The sequence below is a fragment of the Lampris incognitus genome, chromosome 1 (assembly GCF_029633865.1).
Source record: "Lampris incognitus isolate fLamInc1 chromosome 1, fLamInc1.hap2, whole genome shotgun sequence".
Classification (NCBI taxonomy): Eukaryota; Metazoa; Chordata; class Actinopteri; order Lampriformes; family Lampridae; genus Lampris; species Lampris incognitus.
In genome coordinates this window covers 152,868,630-152,887,515 of record NC_079211.1, presented here as the reverse complement: position 1 = coordinate 152,887,515, position 18,886 = coordinate 152,868,630, and the positions used below count along the sequence as shown (strand labels likewise).

Here is an 18,886-nt window from a genome sequence, read left to right as displayed (position 1 = left end):
TGTGTGTGTGTGTGTGACCAGTTTTTCTCTGCCTTTTGCCTAATGCATTCTGGGATAGACTGCAGCCCCTCACGATCCTGAATTGGATTATTGGATTGAGGATGTAAAAAAAAGACAACCGTTCTACCATCCTAGGTCCATAACCAACATGTGTTCAGGTTAAAAATATATATATATAAACAAGGTTTACTACCCCTTTACACAGAAGACAACACCTCCCTCAGGCGGTAGGTGAGTGAAGTGCACCCAGCAGCGCCCCAGCAGGAGGCGGAGGGGGGCGGTGTGCCAGACCGGATCCTTCATGAGGGAAGAGGCCAGGGACAGAGCAGCTAGCCCCGGCTTCTCTTCTCTTCTCTCCAGCCGACCATATTATTCCGTGTTGCAAAGCCAAGGAGCCCGAACGAGGGGCTGTATTAGGGTCCGTAGGATGTCCCGACATGAAGGTAAGAGTAGAATGTCCGCGGCAGAGCAACAAAGCGGTGTGGGTAGTGCGCAGTATGCTAACATTACACCTGGCTAGTGGAGCGTGTCGTGTTTTGCTGCTCGTCCCCGGCTAGCGCAGGCCGGCCTTTAGCCGACCAGGGCCGGGCGTTTGTCGCAGCGCGTCGCGGGAAGACACGTCACATGTGGCCGCTAGATGTGTCTCCAAAGCCGGCGGGGCCTTGAGTCGCCGTCGCGGTTCCCCGGAAAGTAGAAGGCTGTTTGTTAGTCGAGTAAAATATCGCTGACGAATAAGCGGAAGGAGGCGGTCGTTAGCCAACTGAGCTAGACCTTTCGCCGTGGCTAGCATGCAAGCTCACGCTAGCGTTAGCCGTCAATAACTAGGTTAGCTAGCCGGGCTAGCGTGTAGCCGGGCTAGCGCTTAGCCGGGGTAGCGCTAGCGGGCTTGTTTGCGGGGGGAGGGGAGGAGAGGGGGGGGGGAGTGCCGACGGAGAGAACCGGTGTGAGGCGTTGAGCCGCAGGCGGCGTTGCTGAGTTTGAGCGTTGCCATTATGTTAACGTTAAGCTAATTTCAGCGCTCTTCCTGGTTAAAGTCGGCCTCCCGGATCCGGTGTCGCCCGCTAGCTGCCAGCGGTGTCATGTAAACCTCGCCCTTGCGGCCAACCTTGCTGCCGGGGAGAGGAGTGGGTTGGCGGCGGCAGGCGTGTGTCAGTTAGCCAGCGGCGCTGTCCCCGGTAGCGACTGGTCTAAGTTAACGGGTACGTTAGCTGCTTTGCGTTAGCCCGCTAGCTTGTTAGCTGCCAGCTGCAGTACTGCTACACTGGCTAGCTAGCCAGCAAGCCAAGGTTTCAGTGTAAGGTCAGGCCCACGGCGGCCCCAAAGTAATCATTGCAATGATAATAATAATAATAGATAACCACAATAATGGATGGCCGTTATTCGTGTGAGGCTTTACGAAACAAGGTTACAAAGTGCTTGACAAGAGGAGTAAGGGCAGCAGCATAGTGGCTAGTTAAAAGGGAGAGAAAACACGAGTGACGAGCTAAGGGAGCAGCAAACGGTATCGCGCACCGAGTTCCCACATCTGCTTGTTGTCAGGACGCTCTAATGTGTGCGTGAACTGATTGTGTACATGCCAATACGAGAAGCACCTAAGAAGCGACTGGGTGGGTTTGAGGCCCACCACCACCACCACTACCCTGGCCCATGTTCTGGGATTCGAGTCCCGCCTGCACAAAGCTGGGGTAATCATCCCAGAACCTTGGGTTTGGTTCCCACCGAAATCAACCTAGGTTGGAGTCCCACAGGCGGCAGGATCACCAAGCCCAGACGAGAGACATCTGCCTGCTGAGAACCTGTCTTCTTTCATCATTGCCTTTATCTGTTCACCTTCCCTTGATGTCAAGTGTGTTGCATTTTAACACACAAAATGTGCCACATAAATGAGGTTTGAGTAACGTTGCATTAGCAAGTTTTTATCTGTGAGTTGTACAGTGGATTAGCTTACATTACTGCAGACCCTGATACCACCACTATTCCTTACTGTGGCAGGGTCAGATTGACACTTCCAGCTTTCCCACTTTGCTTAGCTATGAATGGAGATATGAGGCAGTTTCGAGTGACTAGTGTCATACAATACATCCAGGTTGCACAACTGTTGTAGTCAATCAAAATATTGCCAGGGCTCAAAACACATCGGACAGTATTTACCTCAGAAGCATCACTTTATTCATTCTATAAAACATGTAGGAGTTGAGAGCTGCTGCTAGGCACATCATTTGGATATCGGGATGGGGTGATGTGTTTATATATTTACATTATTATAAGCTGTGCATGGGACATATATTCAGCTGTTGATCTGTTAGGCGTCGCTTAACATTTCTTAGTGCTGGTAAGAATTGACTTTAGTGATTATTGCTTGGCGGGGACTCCAATTGATTAGATGTTTCAGTATAGGTACACACTCACTGTAAATATGTAAGCCAAGTTGAATCAGGAAAATGCAAGTCATTTGCGGTGTATCTTAGCCACCAAGAAATATGTTGAATCAGAGTGTGTCTTGAACCAGAAAAAAACTGCCCCTTTATTGTTAGTGTGTGGGAACGTCATTGTGGGTTTGTACATTTATATATATATCTATGGGAAGCAGTTAATCTCTTTTCACCTCTGTACAACCTTATGATTTGCACAAAAGAAATTTATTCAATTAAACACAGTTTCCTTTTTGAAAAGGTATGAAACCCCCTTCCCCACACACATACACACACACACACACATTTATATAGGAATTTGGAAAGTGGGAGCTTTTCTCAGTTATAAAAAGGTTATCAGAGATCAAGGAATCCCAGTCAAGGCATTTCGTGACGATGCTAAGTGAGAACGCAGAAGATTGGCTATTTTGATGGCAATAATCTTTTACTTAATTCCTGAGTTCTAAAATAACATTGATTTTTGTCACTTGTTGATGAGGTGTTGTCAAATACCACAGTTTATGAAAAGAGCACTAGACGGGTGCAAACCTCTGCCAAGGCTGAACGCGCCCTGAGAACATACCACACCTGTACTTTCTAGTTATTACCTCCCTGGCCAAGGTAATAATCAGGAAGTGGGCTTCCAGGAGATGATATCTGGGCTGGCTGAAAGTGTTGGCAGGGTGGTTAGAGGTTTGAGTTGGTATTATGAATTAAATTGTGATGATATCCTTCCTGTTCGCTCACAAGAGATTTCAAACATGCCATTTATTTCTGTGAGGAATTAGAAAAAAATTAAAATTGGTTTCTCAAAGTATACAGAATTTTATTACCCAAATCTGAAAGATCCACCTGCTCACAAAATTCAGTGAGATCTATCCTTCTGTTTTTTGAGATCGCATGCTGACAAACAGAAAAATAAGGTCAAAAACAGAACCTTCTTATTGCACTTGATAGGTTGTCTTCCATCTTAGTATGTTGAGCACACCACCACTCAGGGCATCGTAATAAGTGTCTGTCCTTTCGGCTCCCTTTCTCTACATCTTTTTGTCGTTGTCTTTTCCTAGGTGTGAGCTGCGATGCATGTTTGAAAGGCAACTTTAGAGGGCGACGATACAAATGTTTAATTTGCTACGACTACGACCTGTGTGCATCGTGCTACGAGAGTGGAGCCACTACAACCAGACATACCACAGAGCATCCCATGCAGTGTATATTAACCCGGGTGGATTTTGGTCAGTAGTTGCAGTGACTGTATACTCTGTCAGGCTTCACTCTGTCAACACAATTGTAACATTTAATGGTTGTTATACATTTGTCTTTATTGACTACCCAAAGTTTTTGTATAGGTAAGGTATCAGTGGGTGGTTATGCATACCCAGAAAACTGAGGGATGAAATGTAGGCTTTTAAAGGTGATATAAAGGAGAATGAAGATTCTCCAGATTAATAATAAATGTGATGTTTGGTTGCTTGTAAAGTAGAGATGGAGAAGATTCCAAGTTAAACTAGATGAGGCCTTCATTTTATCACCCAGTCAGCTTTACAGGCATGTTGACTGTTAGTTTGGGTAGTCATTCAGTGCTGTAGGCTGAGATTAAGAACGATGTAAAAGATAGACTGAAAAAGCCTCCATCACTTGCTCTTGCTATCCAAAAGCAGCATCTCATTTAGACAATGTGTTATGAATTGGTCCTGTTACATGCAGTGTATGCTCGCCCATCTCTCAAGGGGAAGGTTTTTTTAAAATAAAATTATACACAATGTGATGGCTAAAGGTTCTCTCTACCAAAATGATCCTAGACCCTGATGCTTATGGGTAGCAATTGCAACCTGGGGACCAAAAAAATCGGGCTTGGCAGTTAGACCAAACCACTTTGACAATTCAGTGCCATGTCCACATTTGTTCCTGTTCATGCAGACCTGTACTACGGTGGAGAAGCCTTCTCAGTAGAGCAGCCCCAGGCCTTCACGTGCCCTTACTGTGGCAGGATGGGTTACACAGAGATCTCCCTGCAGGAGCACGTGGCCGCCGAGCACACAGAGACGTCTACAGAAGTGGTGAGCTGGTCCCCAAGCTTCGCACCCAAACATCTCTGGAAGCCCCGTTCAGAGGATATTTGAGGATGTTGACACTGACTCCTAACAACCAGCAAAACGTCCATGTGTATTTATTTTGCTCCTTAATGGAACATTTGCTCCTCAATGTGTCTGGGAAAAACTTTGAGTGTGGAGTAAGCAAACAGGATGGTGGTCTGACTATGATGTCAGAACTGGAGGACCATGGAAGTTATCAAAGTATGCTCATTGCGGCCTAAATAGTTGTTGGCAAAGTCACAAAACCTCAAAATATTCCAACATTGCTGTCTAATTTCATCACACAAACACTGAAATGCAAGTAATGTGGGGTAAAGTGTACAGCTCAAAAAATACAATTCACTTCTCTTACAGCCAGTAACACAACACTGGTTCTTACGCTAGAGAGTTGGACAGGTGAAGGCTCACAGTACTTCAGTTTGATACTTGGTGTGGTAAACCTGGAAAACGTGACCTGACAGCTGTTTTATTAACAGCTGTAGTTTCTCTCTTTCCTTCAGTGTTGTAGCGTGCAGGCCGACATGTTTGAAGTGTTCAGTGCAATGAAAGGGTGCCGACATTTTCCTTCCTTTTCCTTCTGTTCCTGCCTTTAGATCTGTCCCATATGTGCAGCCCTGCCAGGTGGAGATCCTAATCACGTGACGGACGACTTCGCTGCTCATCTCACACTTGAACACAGAGCACCCAGAGACTTGATATCCTTTTCACAAGTCACCACTGTTTGTTTTTGTTGTATTGTCCAAGTGCAGACAGAGCCCAGTAGTACCGTAGTGTTCACGTATTGATAGCTAAGCCCAGCCGAGGAGCTGGGTGAATCTGGTTTCAAATCTGCCATTTAAGTGAGAGAGTGTCAGAGGTTTGTGTTGGTGCGTGATTATTATACGCCTGCTTTAGCATTTGACCTTTATTGTGCCTGACAGAGGAGGTCTGGCGCTGCCTTCACATGAATCCCCAGGCCGTTTGCGGAGCTCAGATTGCTTTCACTGCCATCAAAGTGACGATCAGAACAAGCTCTTTTTTTGGGCACATCAGCAGGTTTTGGTGACATTTTTGACGTTTGACTGCGTGAGAGACTATAAATGCTTTGATTTGACAGTGAACAATGCTGCTTGCATGAATAATGCTGACAGATGTGTTTCTTTTGCCATCTTTGTCAGCTTACAGCAGAGGAGCTAGAGTGCCTGTGTCCAGGTCTTGTGTTAGCTAGGTCATTATTGGACAAATTACTTTATTTATTGATTTAAGTGTTGTGTAGTTTGTCTGTATATTGATGTAGTTGAATAGGACTTGAGACTGTGTCAGTTTTAGCAGCCTCCACACAAGTGAGCGAAGTACTCGGGACACTGGGAAGACAGTCCCCGTTGGCTGAGGAAGAAGATAACAGTTCCAGCTCTCCAGGTTCCCCTGTGCCAGGCTGTGTTTCAGCCCACCAAACAGTTTTTTCAGTGAGGCCAGATGAGAACGGGGATGTGGAGGTACCGCACAACCTTTCACAATAATTGTAATGCAAGTTTCCCTCCGAGGTGCAAGTCAGAGTCTGAAGCCTCAGCCCCGTCTTTCATAAACTGACTGTTTTTGCCAGTTTTTGTTAAGATTTGAAAAGCTTCAAGAGTACCACGTTGTTTATTTGCTCTCAACAAGTGACTGGTCTGTCAGTTAATTTTCAGTAGAAACTGGCCCATCCTTCTAAGATGACCCACTGCACTGGATGGTGCTTTCACACATTTGTAATGTTTTGATTTAAATCAAGATTTTGAGGGAAGTTATAGGTCCACCCCCCATTCAGGTCAGATCAAGTACGATATAGTGAATCAAGTCAGTTTTATTTGTATAGCCCAATATCACAAACTACACATGTGCCTGCGGGGCTTTACAGCAACACAACATCCTGTCCTGAGACCCTCTCATGGGATAAGGAACAACTCCCTAAAAAAACCTTTAACGGGGAGAAAAACTAGGGAGAAAACTCAGGGAGAGCAACAGAGGAGGGTCTCTCTCCCAAGACGCACAAGATGACATGATGTTGTGTTAATACAACACTGAAAGAGGATAACGGAAAATTGTAAGATACATGAAGAATATGATGAGGAGGATGCCAAGCAGTGTCCAGATGCCAGTGGAACAGCCCAGGACCTGAGCCACGTAACCACCGCCAACATGTAGACCTGGCAGGAGGACAGACGACACGTCCACACGAGAGACTCGTGTCACACCAGTCACACACGTGGGAGAAGAGACGAGAAAAAACAGTCACACATCGGCGTGAGAGGAGGATATAACATTGAAACAGGATATGGATTTATAAGATATATAAAAACGTGATGAGGACGATGCCAAGCAGTGTCCGGGTGGCAGCCACCATCACCATGGAGACCTGGGAGGAGGACTAGTAAACACGGCAACTTACGTGCTTTAGAAGTAGTCCAGTCTACTATTGAGTTACCTTCTGTGGTGACTCAGTAGACGACGTTGGCGCCTCCTTGGCGGAGTGAAAAGACTACACTGGGTGAGTGTATCGCAGCTAACAACTAACAAACAGTTTAATTAGCTGTTGCCTTTTTAAAAATGGCGGGGTCCTAGTTTCCTGTCCCGTAGTGTCAAGTGTTGACATGCCAGCATCCACTTTGACTGGTTAAAAAAAAAAGTGTCCAGAGATGGTGTGACAATTACACTCAGACAGAATGACAGTAATCCAGGGTTTAAGGAAGTTATCTGAAGTGCAGTCTTGGCAAAATGGTCTGTAACAAAGTACTGGTATAGAAGTGGACCAGAGCTTCTGTCTGTCTGTCTGTCTCAAGGTATGTATTTCTCTCATTATGTGTCTGCATCTTCAGGTCTTCCTGCGTCTCTGGCAAGGCTGCTGTTTGATCTGTGTCTGTGTATCTCTGTCTGTGCCCTTGCCTTTATCTTCCTTTGTATGTGAGAGACACGTGTGTAGACGTGTGTAGATGTGTGTAGATGTGAGACCCACGGCCGGGCGAGAGATGGTGTGTAGACGTGAGAGGCCACAGCCGGGTGAGAGACGGTGTGTAGATGTGAGAGCCACAGCCGGGTGAGAGACGGTGTGTAGATGTGTGTAGTCGTGAGAAGCCACAGCCGGGTGAGAGACGGTGTGTAGACGTGAGAGCCACAGCCGGGTGAGAGACGGTGTGTAGATGTGTGTAGTCGTGAGAGGCCACAGCCGGGTGAGAGACGGTGTGTAGATGTGTGTAGTCGTGAGAGGCCACAGCCGGGTGAGAGACGGTGTGTAGACGTGAGAGCCACAGCCGGGTGAGAGACGGTGTGTAGATGTGTGTAGTCGTGAGAGGCCACAGCCGGGTGAGAGACGGTGTGTAGATGTGTGTAGTCGTGAGAGGCCACAGCCGGGTGAGAGACGGTGTGTAGACGTGAGAGGCCACAGCCGGGTGAGAGACGGTGTGTAGACGTGAGAGGCCGCGGTGGGGTGAGAGACGGTGTGTAGATGTGTGTAGTCGTGAGAAGCCACAGCCGGGTGAGAGACGGTGTGTAGACGTGAGAGCCACAGCCGGGTGAGAGACGGTGTGTAGATGTGTGTAGTCGTGAGAGGCCACAGCCGGGGGTGAGAGACGGTGTGTAGATGTGAGATGCCGCGATGGGGTGAGAGACGGTGTGAGGACATGAGAGGCCGTGGTGGGGTGAGAGACGGTGTGTGGACATGAGAGGCTGTGGTGGGGTGAGAGACGGTGTGTGGACATGAGAGGCCGTGGTGGGGTGAGAGACGGTGTGGACATGAGAGGCCGTGGTGGGGTGAGAGACGGTGTGTGGACATGAGAGGCCGCGGTGGGGTGAGAGACGGTGTGTGGACATGAGAGGCCGCGGTGGGGTGAGAGACGGTGTGTGGACATGAGAGGCCGCGGTGGGGTGAGAGACGGTGTGTGGACATGAGAGGCCGTGGTGGGGTGAGAGACGGTGTGTGGACATGAGAGGCCGCGGTGGGGTGAGAGACGGTGTGTGGACATGAGAGGCCGCGGTGGGGTGAGAGGCGGTGTGTGGACATGAGAGGCCGCGGTGGGGTGAGAGACGGTGTGTGGACATGAGAGGCCGTGGTGGGGTGAGAGGCGGTGTGTGGACATGAGAGGCCGTGGTGGGGTGAGAGGCGGTGTGTGGACATGAGAGGCCGAGGTGGGGTGAGAGACGGTGTGTGGACATGAGAGGCCGTGGTGGGGTGAGAGACGGTGTGTGGACATGAGAGGCCGCGGTGGGGTGAGAGACGGTGTGTGGACATGAGAGGCCGTGGTGGGGTGAGAGACGGTGTGTGGACATGAGAGGCCGTGGTGGGGTGAGAGACGGTGTGTGGACATGAGAGGCCGCGGTGGGGTGAGAGACGGTGTGTGGACATGAGAGGCCGCGGTGGGGTGAGAGACGGTGTGTGGACATGAGAGGCCGTGGTGGGGTGAGAGGCGGTGTGTGGACATGAGAGGCCGTGGTGGGGTGAGAGACGGTGTGTGGACATGAGAGGCCGTGGTGGTGGGGTGAGAGACGGTGTGTGGACATGAGAGGCCGAGGTGGGGTGAGAGACGGTGTGTGGACATGAGAGGCCGTGGTGGGGTGAGAGGCGGTGTGTGGACATGAGAGGCCGTGGTGGGGTGAGAGACGGTGTGTGGACATGAGAGGCCGTGGTGGTGGGGTGAGAGACGGTGTGTGGACATGAGAGGCCGAGGTGGGGTGAGAGACGGTGTGTGGACATGAGAGGCCGTGGTGGGGTGAGAGGCGGTGTGTGGACATGAGAGGCCGTGGTGGTGGGGTGAGAGACGGTGTGTGGACATGAGAGGCCGTGGTGGGGTGAGAGACGGTGTGTGGACATGAGAGGCCGTGGTGGTGGGGTGAGAGACGGTGTGTGGACATGAGAGGCCGAGGTGGGGTGAGAGACGGTGTGTGGACATGAGAGGCCGTGGTGGGGTGAGAGACGGTGTGTGGACATGAGAGGCCGCGGTGGGGTGAGAGACGGTGTGTGGACATGAGAGGCCGCGGTGGGGTGAGAGACAGTGTGTGGACATGAGAGGCCGCGGTGGGGTGAGAGACGGTGTGTGGACATGAGAGGCCGCGGTGGGGTGAGAGACGGTGTGTGGACATGAAAGGCCGCGGTGGGGTGAGAGACGGTGTGTGGACATGAGAGGCCGTGGTGGTGGGGTGAGAGACGGTGTGTGGACATGAGAGGCCGCGGTGGGGTGAGAGACGGTGTGTGGACATGAGAGGCCGTGGTGGGGTGAGAGACGGTGTGTGGACATGAGAGGCCGCGTTGGGGTGAGAGACGGTGTGTGGACATGAGAGGCCGTGGTGGGGTGAGAGACTGTGTGGACATGAGAGGCCACGGTGGGGTGAGAGACGGTGTGTGGACATGAGAGGCCGTGGTGGGGTGAGAGACTGTGTGGACATGAGAGGCCACGGTGGGGTGAGAGACTGTGTGGACATGAGAGGCCACGGTGGGGTGAGAGACAGTGTGGACATGAGAGGCCGTGGTGGGGTGAGAGACGGTGTGTGGACATGAGAGGCCGTGGTGGGGTGAGAGACGGTGTGGACATGAGAGGCCGTGGTGGTGGGGTGAGAGACGGTGTGTGGACATGAGAGGCTGTGGTGGGGTGAGAGACGGTGTGTGGACATGAGAGGCCGTGATGGGGTGAGAGACGGTGTGGACATGAGAGGCCGTGGTGGTGGGGTGAGAGACGGTGTGTGGACATGAGAGGCCGTGGTGGGGTGAGAGACGGTGTGTGGACATGAGAGGCCGTGGTGGTGGGGTGAGAAACGGTGTGTGGACATGAGAGGCCGTGGTGGTGGGGTGAGAGACGGTGTGTGGACATGAGAGGCTGTGGTGGGGTGAGAGACGGTGTGTGGACATGAGAGGCCGTGGTGGGGTGAGAGACGGTGTGTGGACATGAGAGGCCGTGGTGGTGGGGTGAGAGACAGTGTGTGGACATGAGAGGCTGTGGTGGGGTGAGAGACGGTGTGGACATGAGAGGCCGTGGTGGTGGGGTGAGAGACGGTGTGTGGACATGAGAGGCCGTGGTGGTGGGGTGAGAGACGGTGTGTGGACATGAGAGGCCGTGGTGGTGGGGTGAGAGACGGTGTGTGGACATGAGAGGCCGTGGTGGTGGGGTGAGAGACGGTGTGGACATGAGAGGCCGTGGTGGTGGGGTGAGAGACGGTGTGTGGACATGAGAGGCCGTGGTGGTGGGGTGAGAGACGGTGTGGACATGAGAGGCCGTGGTGGTGGGGTGAGAAACGGTGTGTGGACATGAGAGGCCGTGATGGGGTGAGAGACGGTGTGTGGACATGAGAGGCCGTGGTGGTGGGGTGAGAGACGGGGTGTGGACATGAGAGGCCGTGGTGGTGGGGTGAGAGATGGTGTGTGGACATGAGAGGCCGTGGTGGTGGGGTGAGAGACGGTGTGTGGACATGAGAGGCCGTGGTGGTGGGGTGAGAGACGGGGTGTGGACATGAGAGGCTGTGGTGGTGGGGTGAGAGACGGTGTGTGGACATGAGAGGCTGTGGTGGTGGGGTGAGAGACGGGGTGTGGACATGAGAGGCTGTGGTGGTGGGGTGAGAGACGGTGTGTGGACATGAGAGGCTGTGGTGGTGGGGTGAGAGACGGGGTGTGGACATGAGAGGCCGTGGTGGTGGGGTGAGAGACGGGGTGTGGACATGAGAGGCTGTGGTGGTGGGGTGAGAGACGGTGTGTGGACATGAGAGGCTGTGGTGGTGGGGTGAGAGACGGGGTGTGGACATGAGAGGCCGTGGTGGTGGGGTGAGAGACGGGGTGTGGACATGAGAGGCTGTGGTGGTGGGGTGAGAGACGGTGTGTGGACATGAGAGGCTGTGGTGGTGGGGTGAGAGACGGGGTGTGGACATGAGAGGCCGTGGTGGTGGGGTGAGAGATGGTGTGGACATGAGAGGCCGTGGTGGTGGGGTGAGAGATGGTGTGTGGACATGAGAGGCCGTGGTGGGGTGAGAGACGGTGTGTGGACATGAGAGGCTGTGGTGGTGGGGTGAGAGACGGTGTGTGGACATGAGAGGCTGTGGTGGTGGGGTGAGAGACAGTGTGTGGACATGAGAGGCCGTGGTGGGGTGAGAGACGGTGTGTGGACATGAGAGGCTGTGGTGGTGGGGTGAGAGACGGTGTGTGGACATGAGAGGCTGTGGTGGTGGGGTGAGAGACGGTGTGTGGACATGAGAGGCTGTGGTGGTGGGGTGAGAGACGGTGTGTGGACATGAGAGGCCGTGGTGGTGGGGTGAGAGACGGTGTGTGGACATGAGAGGCCGTGGTGGTGGGGTGAGAGATGGTGGGTTGAATTGATGGTGGGGTTGCAGTTCAGGTTGTGGCTGTTTGATCACATCTCTCTTTCTACTCAACGTTCCTTAACGCCGAGTTTCACGACGAGTCCAGTGGGGTGCGGCACGTCAGGAGGATGTTCCATCCTGGACGTGGTCTGGGGGGTCCCCGTGCCCGCAGGTCTAACATGCACTTCACCAGCAGCACCACAGGGGGGCTCTCTACCAGCCAGAGCTCCACACAGAGTTCCAACTACAGCAGAGAGGCCATGGATCCCATAGCAGGTCGGTCACCACAACACTGCAGGCTTACATGTGAAAACCCACACACACAACTCCACTCTGATGTCTTCAGCTGTCCGTCTCAGGCTCACAGCTGCAACAACAGGAAGTCATGGACACCAGTGCAGATAAAATGCAGAAAAAAATACCTGCACCAAGTTGCTCGACACTCCCTAGAATGAGACAGAGACTGTTAATTCAGATGAACAACCAGCGCGCTTGCAACAAAAAAGTAAATTTAACAAGCAACCCAACAGTTGCCATTACTGGAGGTTACACAACATATTTCACATATGGCCGTCCTGCCCATGCGTTGATGGGCCATGTTGTCGGCATGTGTTCCATACAGCCATACTGAATGGCTCGCAGTACAGTCATTCTGCAGGAAACAGTTGGCAGGGTGCCAAGTGCATGCCACAGTATAGACTCGCATGTGGTCCAGACAGTGAAACAATACGTGGGCAGGGATGTTGCTGTGGCAACTCCTTGTTTATCCTGTTCCCAATTTGAGTCTGGTTCAGCGCCTGGCACTCGCCATGTCGACTCCAGCTGTGCTGTAGTGAGTGGCCTGTTTCACGCCGCCTGATAAACAAGGCACCAGCCGAGGCAGCCGAGACTCATTAATAGTTGCTATAGCTCTCTGGGTGGTGAGCAGAGTCTCTTAAGCTAACAGTTTGACTGGTGTGCTTCTGTCCTGCTTACTATAAATAGTGTTCGGTCGCCTGTTGTCATCTTGCTGGCTCCGACCAGTTTTGTGCTCAGACAGCTTTCATTTCTGTGTCAAATCAATTTTTTTACTCTGGGAATGTTATGTTTACTGGATATGAGCATCTGCATTCCATGTGTGAGTCCTGCTCAAAGGTATGGGAAGGGAAATTAGAAATGCTGCTCGCAAAGCTTTAATTATGAATACCAGTTGCCCAGAAATTGTAATCATTGCCCCTGATATTTCTCGTCTTTGCTGTGGGGCATGTTATAAGCATGATGTAATGCATCGGCCCAGTCGCTGCTGAGGTAAATTTCCTGTATGATGTATATTCAAATAACAGCAGTCAGTTCTGGGTTTGATTTAGGGTGTAGTACTGGGCGAGAAGCTGAGTCCTTGTGTAGGAATGACTCCTTTGCCTCAGCGCTGCAACCAAAATTAGAGGAGGCAGTGTAAACGTAACTCACTGCAGAGATGCCCCCACTGGCTGGTGGCTGATAGGACGGTTGTTCAGTCACTTCACTGACAGGCTGGCACAGGGGTTCGGTTTCTGCCTCATCCTGACAGATAGACTGAGTAATCTTACTTCGGTTGCTTGGGTGGTTGGTTGATTGACAGACTAATAGGTTTTAGACCAGCCTTTGTTGGTGAATGGGTGTTTCAGGTGTTGTGTGGTTGTTACGTGTTGTGTTGGTGAATGGCTGTTTCAGGTGTTGTGTAGTTGTTTCGGGTGTTTTGTGGTTGTTAGGTGTTGTGTTGTGTTGGTAAATGAGTGTTTCAGGCGTTGTGTGGTTTTTAGGTGTTGCGTTTTGTTTCGGGTGTGTGATTTTTAGGTGTTGTGTTGGTGAATGAGTGTTTCGGGTGTTGTGTGGTTGTTAGGTGTGTTGTGAATGAGTGTTCCGGATGTTGTGTGGTTGTTAGGTGTTGTGTTGTGAATGAGTGTTTCAGGTGTTGTGTGGTTTTTAGGTGTTGTGTTGTGAATGAGTGTTTCAGGTGTTGTGTGGTTGTAAGTTGTTACGTAGTGTTGAAGTAGTATTTATGTAGTATTGAAGTAATGTTGAAGTAGTATTGAAGTAGTATTTACGTGGTATTGAAGTAGTATTGATGTAATATTGAAGTAGTATTGAAGTATTTATGTAGTATTGAAGTAGTATCGACGTAGTATTTATGTAGTATTGACGTAATATTGAAGTAGTATTTATGTAGTATTGAAGTAATGTTGAAGTAGTATTTATGTAGTATTGATGTGGTATTTATGTAGTGTTGAAGTATTATTAAGGTAGTATTGAAGTGGTGTTTGCTGTTGTTTGACACTCCGTCCCCACAGACGGGACTCCCAGTCCTCCCAGTCCTCCCAGTCCTCCCAGTCCTCCCAGTCCTCGGCAAACTGAGCAGCACATGAGAACCGGGAGTGTGGGAAGATGGCAGCGGGCTGCGGGCGGCGGCGTGTCCACCGTCTGTCTTCCTGCGTGGCGGTCTAGTCCGTTAGCCTGAGTCCGGGTTATTCATGTCGCTCGGCAGTAGAGCTCCACATTCAAGTACAAATACATGTAGCACCTCCTTACCCACCTGCTGCACTTTGTAAAATCAAGCCCCTCTCTCCTTGGCCCTCCTCTGCCAGAGCTCCTGTCCCAGTTGTCGGGGGTGCGGCGTTCAGCCGGCGGCCAGCTGAGCTCCGGCCCGTCGGCCTCCCAGCTCCAGCAGCTCCAGATGCAGCTGCAGTTGGAGCGCCAGCAGGCCCAGGCGGCGCGCCAGCAGTTAGAGACGGCCCGTAATGCCACACGAGGGGGCGGCCGCACCAACGCCATCCTCAACACCAACTCGGCCACCGCTAACCCCAATCCCAGCGCCAACCACAACACCAACCCCAGCCTCAACCCGGGCCCCCCGGAGCCCAGCACGCAGCACACTGCACATAGCTCCCAGTTTCTACTCAGCAGGTTGGTGTTTCCCGTCGCTCGGTGTTCCTGCTTTAGTGTGGCGGTGGGCGGCCGGAGAGTGTGCAGGTCTTCGTCTCTGGTGGAACCGGTGCCGGTCAGCGGAACCTGCAGGTGGAGCGCTGGACCAGACTGGAAGCCTGCATACGACTGGCCGTCCTCAGCAGTGTTACCCAGAGAAACTGTACTTCCTGCTCACCTTCTGCATTTACTTAACCTGTACTTCTGCATCCCTGTCCTCCTCAAGCTTAACACCTCCTCGGTCCTCCTCTGCTCTGACGTTCTCTCCTTACCTCTTGTGCCCCCCCCCCCCCCCCCCCCCAGGCTGAGCGAACCGCGGCTGTCTGAGTCGGAGAGGCAGGCGTGCGAGGCGCAGTGGGCTGACCGGAGTCTGTTTGTGACGGAGCTCCTTCTCTCCACGCTGCTGCCTGACCAGAACGCCTCGGCCTCCTCCTCCGAGGATGAGGATGACTACCACGGACCGCTGCGGAACTTCGCCGACTTCCAGGCCATGGGCTGCGTGGAGGTCATGACCCTGGACGTGGCGCTGGAGAACCTCAACCTGAAGGAGACCACCCCCGCCAGCAAGGCCACGAAACCCACACCTAAAACCACGACGGCCAAGAAAGAGCCCCCAGCCCCGCCTCTTTGATGACATCACCACTGACGACCCACCCCCATTCTCCAAATCACCATTGTAACTGGCTGACCGTCTGAGTCTGTCCAACTGCCAGTGGATGAGAAAACAAGACTCCGGCTCTTCTTTTTCTTTTCTCAGTGATTGTCCTTTCAGCTCTGTTGCTCCCCACTCCTCCCCACCTTTATTACATTGTGTACATTGACTAAAAGTAGCGAGACGAGAGAATGTGAAGGCGAGCGAGTCGGGTGGATGAGCGAGCGAGAGAAAGATAAATAACTATATATGAATATATTATTATAGAAAGTCTATATGAAAGTTGATAATCAGCTCCACATAACCCGTTTCCTCCTAGCAGATGAGCGAGCCTAGTTAGCCGTTGAGTCGAACACGTCACTCACACACACACACACACACACACACACACACACACACACACACACACACACACCAACCCTCACCCAGGGAGAGAGACGGACAAAAGCCTCTCCAACAACAAAAAAATAAAAATGAAAAAAAAAGTGCTGCTGTGTATTTATAGTTATTAATTAAAGTGCTTGGATGGTTTACCACAATATAAGCATGAGCTTATTATCACCATGTGCCCATTTCTAACTGCACCGTCACGCCAGCGGGGGGGGCTAGTTGTTCACATGGCCCGAGTTACCTGTAAATTTACCCAGTGAGGAGTTCTGTGACAAGGACACACACACACACACACACACACACACACGCCGCTGTTGGTCTAGTTAGGGTCCATTCATATCAAGTGTTGACCCCCTCCCCTCCCCTCCCCTCCCCCGTCATGTGATGTCATAGGTGTTTGGAGCAAGGCGGCCTCGCTTTATATCAACCGTAAGCACTTTGGTTTGAATTGCATATCTGGAAGAAATGTCTTTTTACACTACATGCGCTCTGCAGCCAGGCAGCCCGAAACACACACACACACACACACACACACAGACACACACAGGCGCATGGCGACAAGCCGTGTGTGACAGTAATCTTCCACCACCGTGTGACTGTTGTTGGCCTTTTCTACGTTATAACATGGAAGAAAGACGCCTGGTGTTGACGCGGTAGTACTTGTCGTTGGTTTCCTTTAGACCAGATACTGCTCTCCAGCTTCCTGTGGTCAGACTAACCCTCTCTCCATTGCTCATGAATGCAAACATTATTCCACGTGACTGGAAGGGGAGATCCTGTATGCTCTTTCCGTTCATCTCTGAGTAAAGAAGTTTCTATGCCTCCACTGCTACCTTAAGAAATGCAATGTATGTTCTGGCTCGGGGAAAGGGCCACGCCACAGGGTAACCATTCAACTTGGAGGACAATAAAAAGTGTTTTGGATGGAAATGATCTGATCCGCTCCTGCTCTCTGCTTTGTGCGTGTGCAATGTTTTGTCTCTGACTGCCGCGTGTAGAGGCTACAATAAGCGTCCTCATGTCTTCCAGGTTCACCTTGAGTGCGGAGGTCTGAGGTCTGGCGCTTCTAGGCGTCTTCTGGCAGTACCGCTGCCGCCACAGCGGCGCCCTGGGAAACACGACAACACACTGCTTTTATAGGACACGTAATGCTGATGATGACCTGCCCGACACCTTCACATGCGCAGGACACTTCCTCACACACACACACACACACACACAGCTGGCAGAGTCGTGACCCGCACCACGATAGAGGGATATTACTGGACTTGCGTCTCTACTCTGACTAGACTTGCGCTCCTGCTGAGCTGCGGGGCGGAACAACATGACACATTTGCATTATTTGATTTTAGCGGTGCCTTGAAACCATCCCCGCACCGCCACTTGGGGGCGTTGTGTCTGCACAGCTCACTGCGGTGCCGGTCCCGTGAGGACCGCCCTTCCTGTGAAGACCATGCATGCGTAGCACTTACTAACATACATGTGTACTTGCTCTCTCACATTCTTCATTTCATGTAGTTTGCCAATAAACTCCTTCACCAAACGACCTTCAGTGGTGAAGAAAAAAACAAGTTCTGCCCTTTTTTAATTGAAATTCTGACCCTTCCTGCTCCGCGGCCCCGACCAGCTTGGTTCAGGTTCAGGTTCGGGTTCGGATTGATTTTATTTCGGACATGCTAAAATAAGATACACAGGCAGGAAGACAGGAACAGACGGTGACGTACTACCGGCGAGGTGGAACTAGTGTGACGTCAGCGGGCAGAAACGGAGTCAACAAGCGGTTACAAAAGTACGTGACTTGTACCAGGCAGGCAGGGGAGACCGGCTCGGCTCGGCTCGGCTCGGCTCGGACGGGTGACGGTGTTTCCCTCCTTTTTTCGCCCCAGACGTAACATCCGGCTTCCCACGCGCAGACACGGCCAATTGCGTCTGTAGAGACGCCCGACCAAGCCGGAGGTCACGCGGGGAGTCGAACCGCCGACCCCCATGTTGCTAGGCAACGGAACAGACCGCTACGCCACCCGGGCGTTGAGGCGCATCAGCGCTTTTGTCCGAGTACGTACAAGTCAGACGTGCCTAGCTACGTCAGCACGTACAGCACGCAACGTCAGCACGTACAGCACGCAAGGCTAACCAGAACCGCGAAAACCTCGTGCTACGTCACACTCTCGCGGAGTTATACTCGGCATGGCGGGAAGTCGCTGTGCTTTGTAGGACGAGTTGTGTTTATTGTCCCGCGTGTCATGGTCGCTTTAACACACCCCGACCTTTACCACGGCCGCCTTTCCGCCCGCTACGGCACTGCTGCTGCTGCGCCCCCCTCAAAGTCCGGCTCGGAGTTTCCCCGTGTGGATTCCACCGTCCGACCCGAGGCGGCGCAGCTGCACGACGCCCAGCAACTGGACCGGCCGGTCCACATACAGCAAATGGAGACACCATGGCGGACCGGCGCTTTAGACGCCCAGCAGCTGGACCGGCCGCTACACGGAACACGGGGATAACGTTTGGGCAGATAACCTTCAGCTTGTTTACCTTAACCAGCTACTTGATAACGATGATGACAGCAGTTGACCTGCAGAACATGATACCTGCTGGTACCGAGTACTGAGTATTGTAATTAAATACGGGCCAATATACTTCACGTTGCCTTAGTTGATGCTTTACCATTTACACTACGCTCCTCCACGGGCGCCGCCATTGTTGTGTGACGTCATGACGCCGGGTAGACGCGTTGACGGAGTTTACGAGCAGGAAGTCCGACTCTGAGCGGCGTTCCCGCCTTCTGCTCTGGCGGGAAGTCGGAGAGCCCGGACTGTCGAGTGGTCTGCGCTGTCTGGCGCGCAGCATACCTCCTGGTGTTCGTTTCGCCTCGCCGCTAGCACCGGTTCCGGTTCCGGTTCCGAGCTGGACGCGACGCGAACGTCAGATAGTTTGTTTTCCCCAGTGAACACGTGCCAACTAGGGTAGATGGATTAGCCAACCAGGGGTCTCGTTTAAAAACGCTGCGTGCGCACACAAGAAGCCGCGCGCCACTGTCCAAGCCAAGTCTGAGTTTATGAAAACAAAAACAACACAAAACGACGCTAACAAACAACACAACGCGGTCC

At 52.1% G+C, this 18,886-nt stretch overlaps 1 protein-coding gene across 1 annotated transcript; it reads left to right on the top strand.

Annotated features, from left to right (window-relative positions):
- The first annotated feature begins 290 nt into the window (after nt 1-290).
- LOC130114776 (E3 ubiquitin-protein ligase KCMF1-like) lies at nt 291-16,712 on the top strand. Its single transcript, XM_056282684.1, has 7 exons — nt 291-443; nt 3,479-3,646; nt 4,332-4,471; nt 5,101-5,202; nt 11,896-12,076; nt 14,401-14,719; nt 15,041-16,712. Exons 1-7 carry the CDS (start codon nt 302-304, stop codon nt 15,366-15,368), a joined length of 1,380 nt encoding a protein of 459 aa, XP_056138659.1. The 5' UTR covers nt 291-301; the 3' UTR covers nt 15,369-16,712.
- Nucleotides 16,713-18,886: the final 2,174 nt, after the last annotated feature.